We start from the raw sequence: 22,103 nt of genomic DNA on the forward strand, positions 1-22,103 counted from the left end.
ACAGCACCTTAACGCCCCCTCCCTTGGGACACTAAGCGCCCCCCCCAACAAGCCCCAGGACCCCATCCCAAACCTGATGCCCCCTCCCCAGCCCTGGCAGTGCCCAGCCCCTCATGGCCCCCAGCCCTCCGTGCCCTGCAGCCCCCCAGCCCCTCACGCCCCCCACCCCACGGGGCTGCCATCTTCTCCCCCCCCCGCTCCTTGTAGGGCGCCCCCTCCCCTCAATTCTCGTCCCCCCCCCAGCTTTCCAACGTCCCTCAGTGTCCCCTCGGTGTCCACCTGGGCCTGTGATCCCCTCACTCGCCCCCCCCAGCGCCACGCTGCCCCCGGACCCCCCCCCGGTTTCCCCACGGACCCCCCCCCCCCCAAGGCCGGGCCGCGCCGCCCCTCACCTGCCCCCCCCCCCCCCCGCCACGGCCGCATCCCGTCGCCACGGCAACCGCTCCCCTCCAATCACGAGCGGAGGAGGGGAGGCAGAGCGCTCGGCGTTCCTCTACCTAGCAACCCAGCCCAGCGCTCTCTGATTGGCTCCCTCGCCTCGGCGGGGAGAGGGGAGGCGGGGCGGGGCGCGGCGGGGCGTGACACCGCCCGGGGGGGGCGGGGCCGGCGCTGCGGCGGGGGCGGGGGGAGGGGGCGCGGCCGGTGCCTCGCGCCGCCACCTGAGGGGGGAAGGAGCGGGGCGGCGGCGGCGGCGGCGGCGGGAGCCGCGCTGAGGTAACGGCGGCACCGGGGGCACGGAGGGGGGACAACACGGGTCGGGTCCCCTCAGGGGTGCCCCTTCTGCCCCTTTGCGGCTCAGACGGGGGCAGGGACACTGGCTCCTGGAGACGGCGTTGGAGGGGGGGGCGTCCTGTAAGGGGGGGGTCCCTCATGTCCCCTATGTCCCCTCAAATCCCTTCATGTCCCCTCGGATCCCCTTAGTGCTTAGTGTTCTCTCATACTCCCTCAATTTCTCCGCATATCCCCTCATATCCCCTCCTTTCCCCTCATAAACGTCCCCTCCTGCCGCCGCGGTGCCCGCTGCCCCCTCCCCGTTTTCCCCCTGCTGAGGGGGGTTCGGGGGGGGCGATGCCTGGCAGCGCCCTGAGGAGGAGGATGAAGGAAGGGGGGGGGGGGGAATGCTGGTCGTGCCCCCTTCCCTCCCCTCTCCCCCTTTCTTCTTCTCGCGGCTGGCTCCCCCCTGCTCCCGTCATGGAGAGGGTCTGGGGGGGGGGGCCTGAGGGGGGTCCTGAGGAGTCTGGGGAGGGGCCTGGGGGGGATTCTGGGGGATCTGGAGGGGTCCTGAGGGGCCTGGGGGGGTCTTGAGTGGTCCTGTGGGGATTCTGGGGGATGCCAGCCCTGTCCCTTTGCTGTATGGTGAAGCTGGGAGGCCAGGAGCTGTGTGCGCCCTTCCCTTCCCTTCCCTTCCCTTCCCTTCCCTTCCCTTCCCTTCCCTTCCCTTCCCTTCCCTTCCCTTCCCTTCCCTTCCCTTCCCTTCCCTTCCCTTCCCTTCCCCATGCAGCAGGACCCCTGGAGGATGCTGAGCCCTGTGTGAGCACATTGAGGGTCCAGGGGCAAATTGGGGGGGGGGGGGGCTCAGGCATCCCTTGCCCGTGGCAAGGGGGGATCCGCTCCCGCTCCCTGAGCTCACCACGGGCTCAGATGGAGAGAGATGCTAGAGCTGTCCCTCCAGACACACGGACTCTCCAACAGGGTCCCTCAGAATGGCTGAGGTTGGAAGGGAGCTCTGGAGATCGTCTGGTCCAAAGCCCTGCCAGCAGGGTCACCCCGAGCGTGTTACACAGGATGGCACCAGGAAGGCTTCGGGTATCTCCGAAGGAGACTCCACAGCCTGAAGGAGGGCGAGTGGAGGAGCTGCTGTCCATTTTTTCCCCCTCTGCCCTTGCAGCACAGCGGGGAGCAGTGTGAGCGTTGCAGGGCCGCTGCCGTGTGCCCTCCTTTCTCCCCGGAGCAGAGGACGTGGGGGTTACGCTGGGGTTCTCCCTTACCCCGTAGCACAAGGGGAGTCCAGCGCTGGAGTTTCTTTCCCACTGACTAATTAAAATGGAGCGAGGAGAATAATGTATTCTCCTTTTGTGCCTTGCTGTGGGTGGGAAGGGGTTGGGGAAGCACTGCCGGCGCTTGTGTGCGATGCGCGAGTTCCTTTTCTTTCTCCCTGCTCGGAGCTGGGTGGGGAACGACGAAGGTGACATTCTCCCCTCGTCCTCCCACTCGGACGGGGGGAGTCTGGTTTGTTGTATTGCCTCCGGGAGAGGTAACCCTGAATACATTCAGCCACAGCCTCCTGCTAACAAATGTGTTTTTTTTTTTTTTCTTCTCCTCATTGCTCCCTTCCTACTGTAGTAGTAACTTAGAAATGTCTTTAAAAATGAAAAAAATACTCCTGGGGTTCAACCTTTTCCTTTCATGATTTTCCATTCTTTATAATAATCTTCTCTGCATGTCTTAATTTACCCTTTGCAGCAGGCATTGGATGGGCCTGTCTGATTATAAATAATGTATAAATGCATAACCACACTAACAAACTAGTTGCTTCCTACCCCTTTTGCCCGCAGTTTTTTTGCGGTGCCTTGGGGTAGATGGGGAGGCATCCCCTCCTCCTCTTTTATCCCCAGTGTCACCAAAAGTGTTGGGTTTTGTTTTTATGTACATATAAAAATAACCACAAAATTTCATATGTAGAGGCTTAACGAAGAGTACACAGAACTGGATCTGTGGTAAGAAGCTATCTTGACGCTGAAGGTTGCTTATTACAGCATTCGTCTGTCTACACCGATTAATAGGTCATCTATATGCTGGTTTGCGAAACTGCCGTCTCCTTTCGCAATGGTACGGTCGTTTTTTTTCTGAATTTCACCTAGATTTGTTTCTTTTTTCCCATGAAAAGGCACTGGATGACTGGGCTGCATAATTTGACGTTCTTTGTAGCTCCACTAAACTTTCTCTTCATTTTCTTTATGGTGCTATATGGTAATAGGATCCCAAGCATAAAATGCAAAAATCCTGAATGGATGTGATGAATTTTTTTTTAATTTTTCATGCAGTTAAAACTTTTCATGTCTTATTAAGTCTGAATGTATGCATGCTTTTTTTTGTTTTGGTTTGTTTTTTTTTCAGTTTGAGGTTATGGGGATGGAAAAGGATGGGTGGATTTGTTTGGAGTCGGAATGTCATTAATCCGATGATTTGTGTGTTCTTGGAGTTTTTCCCAAGGCTCTAGATCCTGACCCGGATTTGCCCAGTGTCTGTGCTTCACACTTGAGCACGAGACCTGGTTGGAGTTCATTTTAGGTTGCTTCTGGACCTCTCTTAGGAAGCGTTAGCTAGTGGTTGCTGCTGGAACAGCTTCTGAATTATAGGAACAGCACTAAAAAGGCGATTGCTAATCCATGCTGCAAGCTCGCTTCTCTGAAGTAGTTTAATGGAGTCTTCCTGAGTTGGTGGCTGATGTCTTTTAAAAAAAAAAAAAAAAAAGAAAGAAATTAGAAGCAGGGCTTTGGAGATGAGAACAAACTGTAAAGGTTTCTTTTCCCAACTCGGGGAACCGCTGTTAAAACCAAAGGGCTAGATTCGCGGGGGGTTAGGCAGCTTTTACAAAACGAGGTGGGATTTGGGTTTGTCTGACTGTAATTTGTAATTTTCTCATCAGGTGAGAATATGCAGAAACCTTCAGGATTAGGTAATGCTGCCTGGAAGGTGGAGCAGCTCATGCGGGTTTTGTTGCTTTTTTAGCTCTTTCTCTGAAAGAGGTACCAGGTTCTTGAAAAATAAGCCTGAGAAATTGCTTCCTTAGGCCAGAAGGACATAGTTTTTCAAGGCCATGTGACTTTGAAATTGGGTGAGAATGAGGTGCAGTTAGATGTAGCACATCTTGACTATTTTGGCTGAGTTTGGTCTTTTAAATTCAGCGCGTTGACTGCTCTTCACAGCCATGCTTGCTTGCTGCAGTATATGAGCAAGAGGCTTTGATTTGGTCTCTGTTGGCTGGTTCCACCTGAAGTTTAGACAGTTCCCTTTTCTGCCTTTTTTTTCTTTTTGTCACTTTAGATGTCCTAGGTTTGGAACAACTTTACTCTTTGTGTTCTTTATGTACTTCAGTGCAGCTTCAGACATGGATTCCCCATCAGGAGCTATGAGAGAGGAGGCAGCCTGTGGAAGCAGGTTGTCAGAGATCCTAATTTCATGTGGTTGTGCTTAACATTTTGGTCTTTTTCCTGCTTGCCTGTTTGTTTTTACCAGCCTGTCTAGAGCAGCTACAGCCAAAACCATTGCTTCACATGATCTTAAAGAGAAGTGTGGAGTTGTTTAGGTTGGAAGGAACCTCTCAGGATTATCTCGTCCAACCCGCAAGGTGTATGAGGGTTTAGAGGTATACGGTGTTTAATTTTTCTGACCATAAGATGGGCCTGTGTACACAAAAATATGCCTATAAAACTGTTGTGGTCAGCTGATAGCAGCAGAAGACTTCCAGTTAATTCAAACTTAGTGATAGATGTGAAGTAGTTAAGGAGAAAGGGGAAAACTTTTTCCCTCTCTGACTCGTAGAATTCAGTTCCCTTCCTGCATGTCGAAGAAAACCCATTAATCTCTCAAGGTTAATGGAAGTCTGTTCAAATTTGTGATCGCCTCCTCTGGGGAATACTGATGGAGTACTTGGGGTTGTCTGGTTCAAGCAGTATTTCTCATTTTCTGTTACCTTTCATTGCAAGCCATAATTGTTTTTAAAAGCACTTGGCCAGAGACCGAAACGTGCAAACTCACTGCTGTAAAGCAAAATTGCCATAACAAAAGGGCTTCCTTGTGGTCTTAAGGCTCTGTCAGCTTTTTCTACGCTTTAGCATCCAAGTTGCAGAGTCTCTGTTCCGCAGCTGGGTGCAGTGTGCTGAGGTCCTGTTCTTCTCCAGCACCTTAGCACCAAGAAAACGCGGAGCCAGGCTGGGCAACGAGCGCTGTTTAGATCCTCTCTGTAGGCAAAATGGAATGGAAAAGGGAAGGAGCCAGCAGGACCACGAGAGGTAGCACCCGTGTATTTTCCATCTTTTGGTGTGTGTAGAAAGCCCAGAGCAGGCTGTCCCCTGGCTTATCCGGAGCTGCTGGGATGGTTTCAGGAGTGCAAGGTGTGAAGTGAAAGGTGCAAGTGAAACGGGTGAGAGACGACCCAACGAGTTGCTTCCGTACGGACTAAAACTGCGTATTTGGCCACAGCTAGCCGAACCACGAGCGCAGCTGGTCGGGCAGAGCAGCTCCCTGGAGTCCTGCAAGCTGGGACTTGCGGGTTGGTGGTGGCGACTGTTTTGTTTTTGTTTGGTAATTATTCAGCAGAAGTTCTGTGGCCGTGCACCGAAAGATGCTATCGCTGGGAATGCACCGGCGGAGGGGCTGAGTCATAAACAGCTTGGTTTCAGCGTGGCCAACGACTTGCACTGCTCACACGGTGCAATGTAAAGCGTGGGGTTTTCCTAAAAAATATTTTCCTCGTTGTAAACACGTTTTTTTCCCCCCTTTTCAGGTAGAGTTTTACAGCACGCTGCTTTTTTTTTCCCACCAGAAAAACTCTAAAACCGGGATTAAAAATTGCCAAGGGACCTTCTAGTCTTCTGTGTGAGAATTTGAAGCGATTTGCCTGACAGGCTGTTTACAGCTGAAATATTTTAATCAATGACAGGACTTCTAACGTGTGCTGTTTGTTGTGTTTTCTTTTTGTCTTAGGGGACCTGACGAAAGAAGAATGTAACCTGGCTGCTGTTCTGTCAGGATGGGGTCAATCGTGTGGGAATGTGGTTAAACGTCTTAATTCCTTGACGTAATACGTGGTGTATAAGGCTGTGAAAAGGAAAGGCAAGATGCCTCACTCAGTTGCACCGTCTTTGGGACCGAGCTAACAATGTTGTGCACAAAGAGAGTTACGGTTTTGAAGAGCCTTAAACAAGGACTGCAAACGCTGCCGTTGGAGTGAAATCGGAAGGCACAAGAAGAGTCGAAAAAGCTTTCTGACTGGGCTCAGTAACTGGCCCCATCCGCAGCGTGGAAGGATGGCTGGTAGCTGGATGCTCTGTTACCTTTGGCTTTTGGATGTCTTGGTGGGGCGCTCGAGAGGGCACAGTTTGTTTTCCTGCGAGCCCATCATCCTGCGGATGTGCCAGGATCTGCCTTACAACACCACCTTTATGCCTAATCTCCTGAATCATTATGACCAGCAAACAGCGGCGTTGGCGATGGAGGTAGGGCTGCGGTTTTTCATCACTTTATATGGTTTGGGCCTTGAATCGCCAAATAGTTTTTAACAGAAGATAATAAGTTATCTATATTAGAAATAAAAATGAAAAAATCAGTATATTTAAGTATATAAAAAAAAACAACAAACACCACTTGGAAAAGATGTATTGTAATACATACGAAAATATTCTATGACTACAAAATGAGCCTTTTTGGGTATAACTGAATGAAACGCTCTGGATGTGTTTGTGTGTTCGTCTGTTACTTGAAATATTTAGACAGATCGAGAATGTATATTTGGAATGGTCTGGCACTGAACTGAATGCCAGGAAAAGCATACTGAACAATGAAGAGAAGGCTTCCAGTTCTGAAGGCTGTGTTCTTTGGTGGTTTTGTAGCGTTTGGCTTTTTCGTACTCCTTTAAAATTTGGTGCGGAGAAAATGAGAATAGGAGATACCACAAAAATAATAGGAATTGCTAATCTAAAAATCATTTCTGCTGGTGCTTGTCTAACCTTTCTGTGGAGAACTCTCCTGATGGGGCTTCAGCCACATACTTGGTCTTTTCCTCTACAGTCTGGTTTATAGAAGACCTATGTTCACTGCAGTCCGTTCTCTGTCCTGTTGCGTGCCCTGCCAAAGGGGTTTCCTTGCTGGGTGTTCTGTGGTATGCCTAAAACTGGGGGAGAAATACAGAATATTGGGCGCGTCTCACTTCCAGCCTGTTCCAATATTTCCATGAGAGATCTGTGCAAAACAAGCTTGTTTGTATTTTTGAAGTGCTGAGGAGTCCTTGCCGCTAGATACGCTGTGCTGAACAGAGAGAAGAAAGAGTAGTCGTGTTTTCATCTTTGAATGCTTTTCCTGACAATACCGAAACTTAATTTAATTGCTGCTGTTAAATAACGTAAAGCCTTGGCTTTATATAATCTTTCCATGGAAGGATTGTGAACCAGACTTAACAAGCTTTTTACTGCAAGAAGAAAATAGAGAATCTTCCATATGCTTTGTTTGAAAGAACTATGGACTTGCATTTCAGCTATTCATTCGGATGTGGCCAGGGATTCCAGTTGTACCAGATACGTAGCAACAGGAGCAAAGATGATTTTTAGAAACGATGCTGGTAAATTCTGAGCGAGGACCTCTGAAAATCCTACCTGTGAGGAGGAAAATGGAGCCGAAGCAAGCTTAATATGATAAAAATGTGAACAACAAATTGTGCGATGAAGTATTTATTGCTTCCTTTAGAAGTGGAACTTAGGATATTGAAGGAATCGGTGGAAACCCAGTGGGTTGAAGAGGTCTGGGATTTGCTCGCAGAGGTGCAGTGATGGTGAGTTTCTGTTGGTGAGGGTGGTAGGAGCAGGTGCTTAGCAGTGTGATGAGAACCTCTTGATACTGTTGTGAATAACTTAAAGCTAAAGCCAAACCAGAGCGAAGTATTATAGAGATCTTGGTTATATTTATGAGCTGCACTAAGCCATAAAATTGTGGAGGACAGTCTAGATAATAAATATTTTATGTGTTGGGGGGAATAATGCTCATCACATCAGTGGTGGTTAGCTTATTTTCTTGGACTTGTGATGGTTTGTTCTGTTAAAATCTCACCTGGAAGCTTGACAAAGCAGTACGAAAGCAAAGAGGCAAATCAGACACTGGGAATAATTAAGGGAAAGAATAAAGGCCGGCTGTAGTTGTGGAGTTCTGCAGTCCCATGGTTCCCAAGTAGCTGGAGCGCTGGAAGTTCTGGGCTATCTCAACGACGGCGTTTGGACTGAAAGAGGTCCAGAGAAGAGGAGAATGGTGACTTAGGGAACGTGTCCCCTATGAGCAATGTTGGACTGTGGTGAGATGCTTTAGCCTGATTTTAAAGCGGAAGAAAACAGCTGCCACCACCGTTAGTGGCACGCAGAGCTTTGTGGGGGTTTACAGAGCTCTGTCTCCTCCAGCGCGGGAGCCAGGCTCCATCAGACGAAGCTGCTGGAAGCTAAGTCAAACCAAAGGTCCTTCAGGTGGTTGCAGAAGAGCTGTGAAACTCTTGAAGAATATTGTGGATGTAAAAGGTTGTGGGGACTGGACCAGAATATGGCAGGGAATGCCAATGGTGGTGGCTAGGTAGAAAACCACGTGTAATACTGACTTTCCCTTTAGTGGAAACCAAGAAGTGGTTATTCTCTAACTTGTTGTAAACCAGTTTCCTGCTCGTTTCATTCAGTACCCTCTTGTTCCAGTATTCTGCAGTTAACCCCCCTGCTGCACGTGTGATTTTTGGAAACCTCAGTTTTACCCCCGGGGCGCTTTTCCTCTCCAACTTGAAGTCTTCCAGCTGTTTGGGCGTTCTTCTTGCAGCTCAGCTGCTTCGTTCCAGGCTCACTTTAGTTGCCCTTTTCCAGCTCGGTCCTTGCTGAGGCACAGGGATGGGAGTGGCACACTGCTCCACATGTGGGCACGCGAGGGATTTCCCCAGGAATAATGTCATGCTCATTGCTGCAAATAACTTGCTGGTGATGGCCAACATTGTGTTGCCTTTTTTTCTGGCGTTTGTTGCACGTTAAACGACTGATTTCAGAGAACTGTCAAAATATCCCGTTCACTTTCCCTAATAGCCTCTTTATGGCCGTTGTTGGAAGCGGAGCAGCAGGCTGTACAGACCCGCAGGCCGAGCAAGAAGAACTGCTGCAATTGTTCTTATCTTCATAAAATAGCTTTCTGTAGGGCGAGGGAATTAGTGGAGACGCAAATGTTACTGCTCTGCTCGTCTTCACAGGGTGAATGAGCTGCGTGAAACGCCGTGGCTGCAGCTGGGGCAGCAGCTCAGTGCCAAAGCCACGCTTAAACTTGGCGTGAGTGCGTTGGGGATGTGTATAGCTCTCCCTTTGCCCATATGATTCGCGTGTGGGTTGTCTTTTTGTGCCTGGGGTGGGCTAGGGCTACGTCTGAATGCCCCATAGGAAACAGGAGGGCTGGGCGAGGAAGCACGGCTGTCCTCGGGTGGCAGACACACAGACGCCCACACCGCCACTGGGCGATTTGCAGGGCGTGCTCAGGAAGAAGGATGGAAAGCTCCGGCTTTGCGTAAGTACGCTTTGACTTCTGTTAGCCTAGGCTGCCCCTTAAGTCTGTATTTAGCAGGAAGGAAGCTGATTTTTAGTTTTTGGCTTCTTAGATGTTACTTAATGTTCCAGTCATATGGTCGGAGCACTCGGAGCTGAACCGAGTCTATTCGAGCTGGCGTTGTGATGCTGGCTGGCAAACAGCTCTCACTTCCGAGCCTCCTCTAACTGCTGGGAGCATAAAAGAACAAGGCAGCAGGACCCGTGTGATTCATCTTGTGTATTTATGAGGGGAGTTGCGCTTCTCGGCTTTTCAGGAGCACTTTTCCACAGCAATTTCCAATAAAAACCGTCAGAGGAGTTCAACTCATACTCTGGATTTCTTTCTTCTGGCTGTGAGAGTACCCTGTGATGCCATTCTTGCTGTTTTGGTGACTACCAAATCAGCAGATAAATTAGAAGAAAATAGTCTAATTTTAGCTTTCAGTGCTAATGGGTGCTTTAAAATAATTCTCTTAAATTTTGTTTTAGTATTTAGGGTGTTAGTTTCTAGTGTTCCGTCAGTTGCTTTTTATCAGCTGAATTTGTAAGGGCTTCCACTACAAGAAAGAGTGAATGTGAAGTAGAAAAGAGAATTCCTACGGCCGCTGTCTTGCCATTGGTACATTCATTGTACTTTTCTTCCCCTGCCATTGACTGCCTCATTGGAGGAACTGTTGAAACCTTACTTAGAATCATAGAATATAGAATAGAATCATAGAATCACGGAACCATTAAGGTTGGAAAAGGCTTCCAGGATCATCTGGTCCAACCATCCCCCTACCACCAATGTTACCCACTAAACCACGTCCCCAGGCACCACGTCCAACCTCTCCTTAAACATCCCCAGGGACGGTGACGCCACCACCTCCCTGGGCAACCCGTCCCAGTGCCTGACTGCTCTTTCTGAGCAGAAATGTCTCCTCGTTTCCAACCTAAACTTACCAATACTTCTCAAAAACTCCCCAAATCAGCAAGTTGCCTTTTGAAGTTTTTATGCTAATCCAATTCCTCAATAATTACAAGAAAATTGAGTCATGCCATCGGTGTTTTGTTGCGTTCCAGCAATATTGGTACAAGATATCCCGATTAATCCCAGGAAAACAGTGCGTTACCCGTTACTCCCTCTTACTACGTGCTGGTTCATACCACGACCAGCTGCTGTGCCTTCCCTTACTCCTCAGAAAGTCCGTGCCTTAACCTTGCTGCTGTGCTACACCCCCAAAGCCCGGCGAGCCTGGAGCGAGGGCTTTCTGCGCCCAGAGGCCCGCAGCACCCCGCTGTCTCAGAAGGGGACCAGCCGCCCTCCATCCTCCGATAACATTTGCTGGCCTCCGCTCCAGGCCAGATGGGAGCTGCTCCACGCCCGCTCCTTGTTTCTAAAGGAGCTGCTGGATGAGGCAGACCAGCGCCCCGGTCGCTACAGGGGCCAGGGCCGTGAGATGGTGCTCGCAGAGGCTTCACAGCGCTGGGAGCTGTCCTGCCCTGCAGTTCTGCACAGCTTGGCTGCTGCGGGGTTCCCCGTGCTTCACGCTGCCTCAGGGCGTTCTCCAAATGATCCGTGATCTGTAAGGGGGTGGTTTTCTTATGGGGACCATCTAACGGGGTCTGTCTGCTGTGCTGTGGGACTTCAGGTTCAGGGCGACGGTCTGATCTTAGAGTTCAGTACTAGTCGGTAATTTAAAACAAAATTCATGACAATTAATTTAGTATTTAGGGTGCTGGTCTTTACTGTTTTACTTCTGGTGCTCATTTTTTATTGTTTTGTCAGCTGCTTCCGTTGTGTTACGCAGATCGCGTGCTGGACAAGGCCGTGGCAGCAGGGAAGTTCAATTAGCCCCGTTCCCCTCAGGAATCCCATCTTGCTTACTCACCCTTTGGATTATTATTGCTGTAACATGGAGAACTCTCTTCCCTCCCTTTTCCACGTAACGTTCATTTGGCCTTGAGGGATTTGCAGTGATTTTGGCTTCTGTAAGACAAGTTTTGTAATCAAACATATATATATTTTTTTATCAGAGAGCATGTAAGTGTTGGTAGCTTGGAGATTGAGAGCATGTTATCAAAGCATTTGTTCCTGATGAAGAAAAGTGGTTTAACGTGATGATTGCCAGCCTCTTTGCAGTTCAGTACACCACCAGCACTTCCTTCTCCCCACCATGACATTTGTGGGACCTCATAAATAAGACGAGGGATCAGAGGACAGGAAGCAGACAGAGATGAGGCCTGAATGGGTCCCTCTGGGTGCATGCAGAAGCTTTCCCTTTGGGATCAAACCGGAGGTGAAACGCTCCAGAAAAGCGACGATACATTCACCATGTGGACAGAGGAGATAACGTGCTGCTGCTTGCTGCTGGCTCAACTTCCATTCCCCTTTTGCATATCAAAGCGGAGCAGCAGTGGGATAACTTTGGGGTGCGCCGTTTTAGGGTTGGCTGGTGCGCAGGTGGGAGATGCAAGGGGGGGATGGCAAAGTAACGTTACCCACACCTGGTTTTTCTGCGGTGTGAGGGGGGCGGTCAGAAAGGCAGAGCAGTAACATTGATCCGCTCCTTCTCTATCACTGCAGCAGGGTTCAGCAGAGTGGTTGTTGAGCTTTGAATATTTAGAAGCAAAGTCAGTGAATAGTTGATGGGTTTATCACGGAACGTACGACTACAGAAGTGAAGACACCTCATTGTTCATCCCCTTTTCCAGGCGCAGTGGTTTCTTGCTGTACGAATTCTTGCAGGTGATGTTCTTGACCTGCTGCAGAACAGAGTACCTGCTACAACATTTGCATGCCCTTGCTGGCTGCATTTCTGATTTATTTTTTATGTGATGTGTGTGCATATATATCATAAACATTTTTATGATATATATATCATTTTAAAAGATATTTTTCTGATATATATATATATATATATATATATATATAAAACACAGTTTTTTGTGGCAGTATATTTTCTTCTTCTTCTCTCTGTGGTGATCTTTGGAGTCTTAAAACTAGTTTATTTTTTTCCCTTCGAAGTGAAAAAGCATACCCAGACACGGCATCGACAGAAGACGTGGCTATCTTTGTTCTCACCCCGCTACCCTGCTCTTAGCACCTGGGGTAGGTGCTTTTGCTGGTATGTCAAGTTTCAAGTGGCTTCTGGCAGTGTTTCTCAAATAGCTTTTCCATCAGGAATATTACTACAGAGTTTAGATACCAGGGTTTGGACTCACAGAAGCACAGAGTTGTAGGGGTTGGAAGGGGCCTCCAGAGACCATCGGGTCCAACCCCCCTGCCAAAGCAGTTCCCTAGAGCAGGCTGCCCAGGCAGGCGTCCAGACGGGCCTTGAATGTCTCCAGAGAAGGAGACCCCACAACCTCCCTGGGCAGCCTGTCCCAGTGCTCCGTCACCCTCACCGGGAAGAAGTTCTTTCGCATGGTGGTGCGGAACTGCCTGGGCTCCATTTTGTGGCCGTTGCCCCTTGTCCTGTCCCCACAGACCACTGAAAAGAGCTTGGCCAAATCCCCCTGTCTCCCACACCTCAGGTATTTATAGACATTACTGAGATCCCCTCTCAGTCTTCTCTTCTCCAGGCTGAACAGCCCGAGGTCTCTCAGCCTTTCCTCGCAGGGGAGCTGCTCCAGGCCCCGTATCGTCTTTGTGGCCCTCCGCTGGACTCTTCCCAGGAGACCCCTGTCTTTTTTGTACCGGGGAGCCCAGAACTGGACACAGTACCCCAGGTGAGGCCTGAGCAGGGCGGAGTAGAGGGGGAGGATCACCTCCCTTGACCTGCTGGCCGCGCTCCTTTTAATGCACGCCAGGATCCCGTTGGCCCTCCTGGCCACGAGGGCACACTGCTGGCTCATGGCAAACCTGTCGTCCACCAGGACCCCCAGGTCCTTCTCCTCAGAGCTCCTCTCCAGCAGGTCGTCCCCCAGCCTGTACTGATACGTGCGGTTGTTCCTTCCCAGGTGGACTCGGAGCAGACTACTCTCTCAGTCCTTGTTTTTTATAAGGACCAGGGAGAATGGTGCCGAATTCACTGATGTCGGCTCACGTGGTGAGGTTCCCACCTGCCCTGCGGTTAGTGCTGCCCCACTTCTATTTCAGAGTGATTTCTTTTGAGACGTGGGAATTGACACTATTTCCTGCTGAGCAGCAAGGATGGGGAGAGTGTCGGGCGGTAAATCCTTAACTTCTTCCCCCCTAAATTCCATCTTTGTCCCTCATTTTCTTTTGCCTTGCCCATGCTCTCTCCCCTTCTAAATCTCAGCAGTTATCCTGGGCTCTTCGTATTCCTCGGTCCTGCATCCAAAACTTGTAGAAGTGTAAGAACGTAAAGCTGATGGAAAAGTAGGTTTTAATTAGTCGGTGTTGTGTAAGCACCCTAATCTTAGACTTTAATTTGCAGCGAGGATTAATCTTCTCTTCAGTGTGTAAGATTATGATGCCGCAGAACAATGGAGCTGTACGTGATCATAAGAAAGCAAGCTGTGCACCAGCTGATTAAAGCCTGCTCCTTCCTTTACTCTAGGCTTTCCTATCCCTACTCCAGATTTTTATCTTCGAAATAGCCATGTAAGTGTTTTAAATTATTTTATTGTTAAACCCAAATGTTGGTCTCAAAGCTGGAACTGCAAAGGTGACTGCAGAGCGCAGGCAGAGCTAACGTGTTGCTGATAAAGTAGTGCTTAGAAGTTCTTGCTTTAGGAAATCTGAGGTTTATCTGTTTGAAACCCATCCGTTTATGGCTTCGGTTTTGACCCGTAAAGGGCATGAGCGTTGTGTGAAGGTGGTAGAAATCCCCAGTGGGCGAGACCAAGTTGGGAAGAACTAGAGCTGTTATGTTCCCAAGATGATCTGCACAAAAATTAGTACGCTCTGGCAGTTTGGCTCACAAAAGGAGGCTTCTGAGGAAGGCGGCTTTCACTTGAGGACCGTCAGTCCTTTTCTTCTCACACTAAGCTCCGGTGAACTTCCAGATAATCTGAATGAAGTGTTCAGTGAAGACAGAAGTGTTCAGTATCTTCAGACAGCAAGAGGAGCCACAAGCGAGAGAAGCTAAAGCACGGGCTTTGCCTATTTGCCTACTCGGAGGTTGCTAGAGGCTTAAATAAGGGAAAAAAAGGGCTAGAGGCTCGTCTTGGGCTAGAAACCTTTGGAAGTCTTAAAGCCAAGCCCAGTAGCACCGAGGAGGAGTTGCATGCTTTGTTTTTCGGTGAGAGATGGAGTTTTAGGTGGCTGCCGTGTGGTGTGTTTGGGAGCATGTTGCAGCTCTGACAGCTCCGAAATCCCAACTGAGGAAGGAGGGTGTTCGTGGATGCAGGGGTACCCAGATTGGGAACAGCAAACCGAAGGGGTCGGGGAGCTTTCAGGTCCCCCAGCAGACCTAGAGCTTACTCAAGCATGCGGTCTGTCCTCGGACAACAACCAAAGGGGCTATAAACCACAACGTGCGTTTGAACACGAGCAGTCCCAGCGAGGAACCCCTGATCTTTTCCCTCCAGGGGCCATATCCTTGCACCAGATAAAGGAATTTTAGTGTGGAGCAGCAGGAAAGACCAAAGTACCGAAGAGCACTTCCTTTAACCTAAGAGTTAAAACTTCTTTGTGTAGCTCATCAGTCCTCAAAGAGCAGAGCTGGACTGCAGGTGTTAGCAACCTGGTTGCTCTTCCCTTTGCCTGGCTACAGGCTTTCTCCAGAGAATAACTTCAGCAATAGTGTTCCCTCGTCTTTTATGAGCGCTAATGAGGACACGATGCCCCACGAATAGTTTCAAAATGCAGGCTAATAGTGAGAAAATGAAGAGTAGGTTTTTTTTTTGTTAAACCGCCGAACTCCTGCTTGCGCGTTGAAGATGATCTCTGTCACCATGTCCCTGTTTTCTTAAAGGAAAGAGGAATTGTGAAGGATGGTTGGACTGGAGCTATGGAAATGAAGTTTAGCCTTAATAGTTCAGTGCGAGGGTTTTGAGTTTAAAGTGAATGATCTACATCTTAATCAACATTATTCACAGCGGGCTTGTTTTCAGGGTCATGCAGGCAGATGGCTCTGCGTTGGGGCTAATTCTGTAGCAGCTGGTGGAGGCTTAAAGGGGAGTTATTAGGAAAGGTGGGACACATTAATTTATTTTGCATAGTTGGATGACGATGTGCTTTGGTCAATTGTAGCTTTACACGTGCAAGTATAAACTCTGAGGCAAGAGAATGTGGTGCCAGAGCATTGAGGGAATATCGATCTTAATATTTACCTCCTCCCACAAGAGTAGTCACTCATTCCCATCTTTTTTCTCTACCTTAATTAAAATCATCTGGTTCCATTGGGCAGCTGCTGTGGGACGAGAGCCACCTTTGTGTGCTGTGGGTAGGGTTTGGAGCATCCCCCAGCAGGGCATCACCGCTTCCTCATAGCCCACCTCCCTACCGAGACCTTTCTCTCCCCCCATTACGTTCTCCCGAGGTTATTCAGGCGTTTCAAGCCCAACTTGTTCGCTGACGTACCAGCCTGAAAGCTCTTTAGTTTTCTGTCCTTTTGACTTAGCGTTCTTCCCGAGCGTGTTTCTCCCTGCGAGAAGTTGGCAGTGATGTAAATGACTGCGGACTTGTTTAAAGCCATGTGGCTTGGCTAGCGTGGACTTCTCATTTTGCTGGCCACTTGGAAGTGGTGTTTCTTTCCTTGTTTTCTCTAGTGTGCGGTGATGCTTCCAATTACAGGATGGCTGGGTTCAAAAACAAAGCCACAGCAGGCCGACAGGACGAGACTAAGTATAAAATAACTTAAACACCAAGGAGAAGTTGCCATAAATTTTACAGTTTGTCTTGCTGCTGTGGCTGCATTTTCCTCATTTGTTTTGGGAGAGATTTGTAGTGAGTTTTAGAGAAAGTTAGGGCGCCTTCCCTGGATTTGAGGCATTTTTCTACCAGTGGGATGTTCCTGGGTGGCTGCAAAGCTGTTGTGTTCTGTGGCCTGAGAAGGATTTATCAAAGCAGGTTTTTAAAATTCAAAGGATAAATCTGCTTAAATTCACGAGTGTGCCAGCACCCGTGCGTCGTCCCATCCTGCAGATTTGTCGGTCGCCTTCCTCAACTTCTGTGGCCCTTAAATTTCTTCAGCAGTCAGTGGCAAAGGAGTTAGCGTGAGTTAAAGATGTTTCATCAGGAGCTGGCTGCTGCTGGGTTTTTCCTTTCAAACAGCCCACCCGCTGGTTTTGTGTCCTGCCTTTTTGTGCTGCAGATGCGGCGAGCAGGACCACGCTTTTCCTTTCAGTCTCACTTAGGGTTTTATAGACCGGCCTCGTCCCTCATCCTCCTGTTGTCTCTTTTAGGGGGCACAAGAACAAAAGTGTGCCAGCCCTGTATTTTTATGTAGTGTGTGAGCATCGCGCCATGTTACTTTGGGTAACCCCGCTCTTGCAGTAACCTCAAGGCCTGGACTCACTCGTCCGCATCTCACAAGCCTTGCTGAAGACTGGCTGCGCATCTGTGAAGCTCCTGATTGATACCCGTGAAGCCGTGCTGCTCCCAGGTGTCCGGGAGGCCTCCGAGGGTGCCATCAGAGCCCGCTGACGTCGCAGGGAGGATTCAGCATCTTTCCAGGAGAAGCACGAAACACTTGTGCTGCGTCTGAGAATCTGCTGATTTGAAGCAACTACGTCGGCTTAACATCCAAGCGGTAGTGGAATCGTTTTCATCCGTGAGGCTTCGTTTCCCTTGGCTCTGAAACGGTCGCATCTCGCCCCGGGTGGTCGTGGTGCCGTCGCCTCTGGTCCCCCCGGCCCCTCTCTGCGCGGGGCTCAGCAGCCAGGGGTTGCCCTGGTAACGGGGCAGGAAATTTGAAAAGAGACGAGCGGAGAGCAGCGGCACAAAGGCTTGGCTGCTTGGAATTTGAACGAGGAAGGAAGGCTCCTCGTAGCTCAGCTGCACGCTGGAAATCCAAAATGTAGCTCTTAGGAGCTGCTGTCAATTGTGGGCTTGTTTGCGTCCCTCGATTTAGGGAACAGAAGTTGTCGTGCTTGTGGCAGTGAGAAGCATCTTTAACTTGATGATCCCTGGGGGTCTCTCCCGACTCAGATGCTCTGTGATTCTGTGATTAAATCCAGCAAGATAATTCTGACCAACCATTCACCCAGCTGTTCTCCCCTCTCCTGGCCCAAATCCATCATTCATATTTGAATGTGTTTTCTGAAAATGTCTTTGAATATGCACTTGTTTGAATACGCAGTAAGTCGATCGTACTGTCCTTTATCTGATGCCTCTGAATCCTTTTTTTTGTGAAGGAGAGAACAAGCATGCGGCTCAGAATCCTTAGACCCCTTCGTGGAGTTCCCGCTGACGGGCATTCCTCGGGTCGCTCCTGGCACTGTTTCAGCACCGGTGTCTGACCCTGGCAGGTGCGGTGCGGAGACGTAACTGCAGGGCAGACTGAGACTGAAGCTTGGGCTTCCATTTCAGGCATGATGCTTGTTGTCAATAACAAAGAAGTGTCAAGAAAACAGTGTCACACAATAGTTAAGTGCCTTTGTGATGTTTTATCAGCATACGTAATTTATTATTGAACAAATCCATTTATACCAAACTTTATAATTAAAGAACAATGACGTTCCTTTGTCTTCAGGTTTTCCATGCTGGCTTTTCAAGTGACCAAGTCTGTGGTCCTTAGAGGGAAATATATTTCTTCTACAAGAGGTAAAAACTCGCTTAAATGACTGGATTTGAAAATTTGTCTTCCAACTGCGCTTCTACAAAATCTGGCAACTAAAGTGCTGAAAAATCTCGCTCGGAAGAGTATCACGGAATCACAGACATTTTCCTTATTCTTATTTGAAACCACAGGCAAATTATTCTTGTTACTCAGAATAACCTTAATTAAGCGGCATCACAAAAAGCCAACATAATGCTTCTCATCCATCAGTTACTTTTTTCCCCTGACACAACAGGAGGCAGTTGCTTTTGTCTGCAAGGAGTGAGCTTTCAGGCTGCTAAAGCTCGGGCTTCGTTGCCCCCCCGCTCAGGACTAGTTGCTGTTAGGAGCCAGGGTCGTGGAGGGGGCTCGAAAGGGGCGCTGAATTGCTGAATTGAAGCCAGGGCTGTAAAAGATCTGCAGCTCCTACAGGGACAGCGCGTTCCTCTGACATACCCTGTAGTGCCCACCAGAGAGGAGTCAGCGTGATGGATGTGAGGACACAATTCTGATCTGCGTCGTGTTGGTCCTCATCCGTGAGGCTGGAGGTAGCAGGAGGTAAGCGTGAGTGAAATCAGCAAAGGGCTGCTGAGCAGAACTCATCACGAAACACTAACAAACGCGTGCGTGCACTCCTGTCCCCTGTCCTGCTCCTTGTGAGGCTGAAGAGACGAAGGGATCTGGGATCCCGGCTGTGCTCTGCGAGCTTCCTGGGGTCCTGCAGAGCAGGAGCACACTCTGGCAGGTCTCAAGGCAGCAGCCAGGTGAGCAGCGCTCACACCATGGTCTGCCTGCTCAGAGCCGTGTGCCTCGTCTTCATGTGATGCAATTTTCCTTCCCTTTGAATACAGACGGTTATAAAAGGGATTTTGCAGTGTCAGGCAATTATTCAAACAGGCAATCAATGGGAAGACACGCTTACCCCCTCTTGTCTCTTGCATCAGCCTTGATTGCTTGCATCTCCCAGCAATTTAAAGCAGTCTTTCCCAGTTATCTGACCTTCTCTTTTATAGTTTGATCCCACTTACTCTGTTCTGCATATATTCCCTAGCTACAAACATCCCTGCAGTAGATTTTGTGCAGAACCTGACACGTTGAGTAAATTTACGGTGCTTGTGAGCATAGTTCTCTGTCTGAGATGCTTTTTGAAGATGTACTGCTGCACCAGTAGATACTTGCTGATATTTGCTCCTCTTTATTCTGTCTTTCACTGGGTAAGAATTCGGGTGTACTCCCCGTGTTGGGGGCTCACCAAGTAGCCAGGCAGTCCTTTTTTTTCTTCTTGTTCCCATCCAGCTGTGTCCCCTCTCTCCACCCACTGCCTTGTTAATCTTATTACTGTGTTATGTCTTGGCCTGCTTGGCCAGAGCGTTTCAAAGACACGCTGTGGGAGCAGTCCTTCCCAAAGCTGATGGTGGTACAGAGAACTAGGCACAACGGTATGGAGAAACTTCGGCACCTTTGAGGGCAAAATATTGCTTAATCTATTTTGAGAGAAGCAAGCGTGCTTTTAGGGTGCCGCAGAAACAAATAAGCAAAGGCACTGTGGGAATTCTGTCAAATATTTATCTTGTGAATTATTAACAGCGGAGAAGAAAAATCAACTTGGGGAGCCTGGTTTGGTTCTTAATTTAACAGTTTTGTCCGGGCTTTCCGAATTGGGCCCTCCGATGCCTGTGCAGCAGATAGCAGCTTGCTGGCCAGCCCAAGTTTGTACAACTGCAGGTTTTTCCAATTCCCTTTCCCTGTCCTCCCCTGTAGGGCTCATTTGTGACCTCGTTAACTTAGCGCTGAGTGGGAGGGGTAGAGTCCCCCGATGAATCTCAAATTTTAATTTGCAGCTGCTATGCTCTGACATGTTTTTAAAAAGCAGTTAATTATTAAAATTAAAGTCACCAACTAATTATCTTCAAGCTTCTATTTGGACCAGAAATCGATTTTCATTTAATACGTTGGAGTAAATTGAGGGTTTCTCAGGCTGTTTCTCTTCTTTATTACTGTCTGCTTAAGTAGAAGGCCCATTTAGTGCCCTCTTACTCCTCCGTAATTATGTGCAAGGTTGGGGTGGACAGTCTCTTTAAAAAGTTTAAAAATAATAATTAAAAAAATCCCAATAAATGGATTCAATGCTTGATCAGAACATACAGAGTCACAGGAGTGATAATTACAGACTTGCTGTAGGCTTGCTGTAGCCTCGCTCGGAACACACACGCTTGCTGCAGTGATGATAAGGAAAGAAAAATCTGTTTTCAGACACCAAGACCTTCCAGAAATGCCACCCAGTTTTCCCAGTGTTCGAGTCCCGTTGTACAGATAGCACACAAGAAGAATTTTGTGTGGAATACTAACGTGTAGAAAGCTGAGCCAGAAGTTCAGCTCGCTTGGTCACCTCCAGCTGTTGGCGTTGTACTCGTGGCCATGCAGCCAGCGGCGCAGGAGAGCTGCACGTGGAGCCCCTGGCAGGCACTGGGCAATGCACTGCTGTCACTGTTGGGGTTTTCTTTTTTTTTTTAATTAAGTATTCAGGTAAATGCATCAGATTTCCTAAATAAAATCTAGATTTTATCTAGATCATCATCCAATATCTCCCCAATTAATGCATGTGAAGACTACCACCTACTACAGCTTTACTTCTCTCCTGTTAAGAAACTGGCTGAAGTTATCACCAACACGGGTATGATCCCCGGAGAATCCTCCCAATCAAAGTACTGTGAACATGTAGTTGGGGCACGAGAGAGGGATGGATGATCATAAGATGAGGCAGAAGGAGCCGCTGAGCTGACGTGGAGGCAGCCCAGCTTGCTTTGGGCTGGATCCCGTTGTGATAAATGCAGGCAGGGCTGCGGAGCGTGACCCCGCCGCCGTGAGAACCGCCCTGCGCTGTTTGTGCGCGCGAAGCAGCCTGCTGAGCTTTAGAACTAACTGCAGGGCAGAGCAGCCCCTGCCCTACACCGATAGCCTGGCCTTTCTGCAAATGAAGTGTGAGGAGAAGAAAAGCATTGCCGAGCTAGCAAACAGTACATTTTAAATATTACTGTCTGAAATACCCTTAATTTTGAGGCCCAGAGATGTAAATCCCTGCTCTCCAACTGTTGATGTGTCTCCGTGCGCATGTATTTTTGCTGGTATGTAGATATAACAGATGGCTTGTAATGTTAGATTGAGACACAGCTGTTAAAATATTAGCATACATACAGATAGGTTTTGTTTGCTGTGCAGGATAGTCCTTACAGTATTAATCCAGCAGATTATGTTCTTATTTCGGTTTGCATCCCATTATTTATACATAGCTGGATTGGATTGGTGTCATGCTCTGTTTCTTTCCAAGTTATGTACCAAAAAAACCCTCACGTTTCCATTTTTAAAGAGGCTTTCTTGTATTACCTGAGTGTTTTTTGACTTTCAGTTTGGACAATAAATACTGGGCAGAGCCAAGAAGAGTTCCCATCGTGGGCAGCCAAATGCATATGGAAATAAATCCCTTTGGCATAGCTAGTTGTGATGGGAACGTGTCTGTTTGTTTTCCCGTACATTGCAAATCAGTGAATAGTCTTAGTGGATATTGCAAGGTATTGGAAGAAGTATTTAGGTTAGATGTATGGTGAACCTTTATAGGAGTAAAGTTTAGTCGTTTAACCTATGATGGGATGCCGATCCCATGTGGGCAGGCAAGGCGTGAGAGGTTTGGAATGGCAATTCCTGCTTTCGTGTCTGAAACCCCGGGTGTTTTGGCAGGTAGGGGAATTTTGTGGGAGGATGTTCACAGCAGCCTGGCGACCAGGGGAGTTAGCAGATAGCTTCCTGAATTCAGTTGGTGTGTTTTTCCCCGTAGCCTCCTGCCTGCAGAAGGCTGTGCTCCTGGGTTTTAACGGTGTCAGCACGCGCTCTCAGCCATAGCGAGAAGTCTTTGTCTTCTGTCTCGTGGAGCTAATGATCTAAAACTCGGGGGTTTGCCTTAAACGCATCCTTGTAATATCTTCTGTGTCCGGCTGGCTGCAGGGCACTTGAACGCTGTTACAGATGGCTACGAACACGCTGCGTGTCTTGAGCACCACAGCTCAGGGTGTGATGTTAACTGGCTGTAAGGTCGGCTTAGCTGTGCCCTGCTCTTCCTCCAGTAACATCTCCGTTTTGCACCTCC

At 48.8% G+C, this 22,103-nt stretch overlaps 1 protein-coding gene across 1 annotated transcript in view; it reads left to right on the plus strand.

Moving 5' to 3' along the window:
* The first annotated feature begins 630 nt into the window (after positions 1–630).
* Positions 631–22,103, plus strand: part of FZD3 (frizzled class receptor 3) — a 56,310-nt gene continuing 34,837 nt past the window's right edge. The window contains exons 1-2 of the mRNA XM_035563633.2: positions 631–714; positions 5,710–6,221. Of these exons, the coding sequence (XP_035419526.1) occupies positions 6,033–6,221 (189 nt within the window). The 5' untranslated portion in view covers positions 631–714; positions 5,710–6,032. The remainder of the gene's footprint in view (positions 715–5,709; positions 6,222–22,103) is intronic.

The sequence above is a fragment of the Cygnus atratus genome, chromosome 3 (genome assembly GCF_013377495.2).
Source record: "Cygnus atratus isolate AKBS03 ecotype Queensland, Australia chromosome 3, CAtr_DNAZoo_HiC_assembly, whole genome shotgun sequence".
Lineage (NCBI taxonomy): Eukaryota > Metazoa > Chordata > Aves > Anseriformes > Anatidae > Cygnus > Cygnus atratus.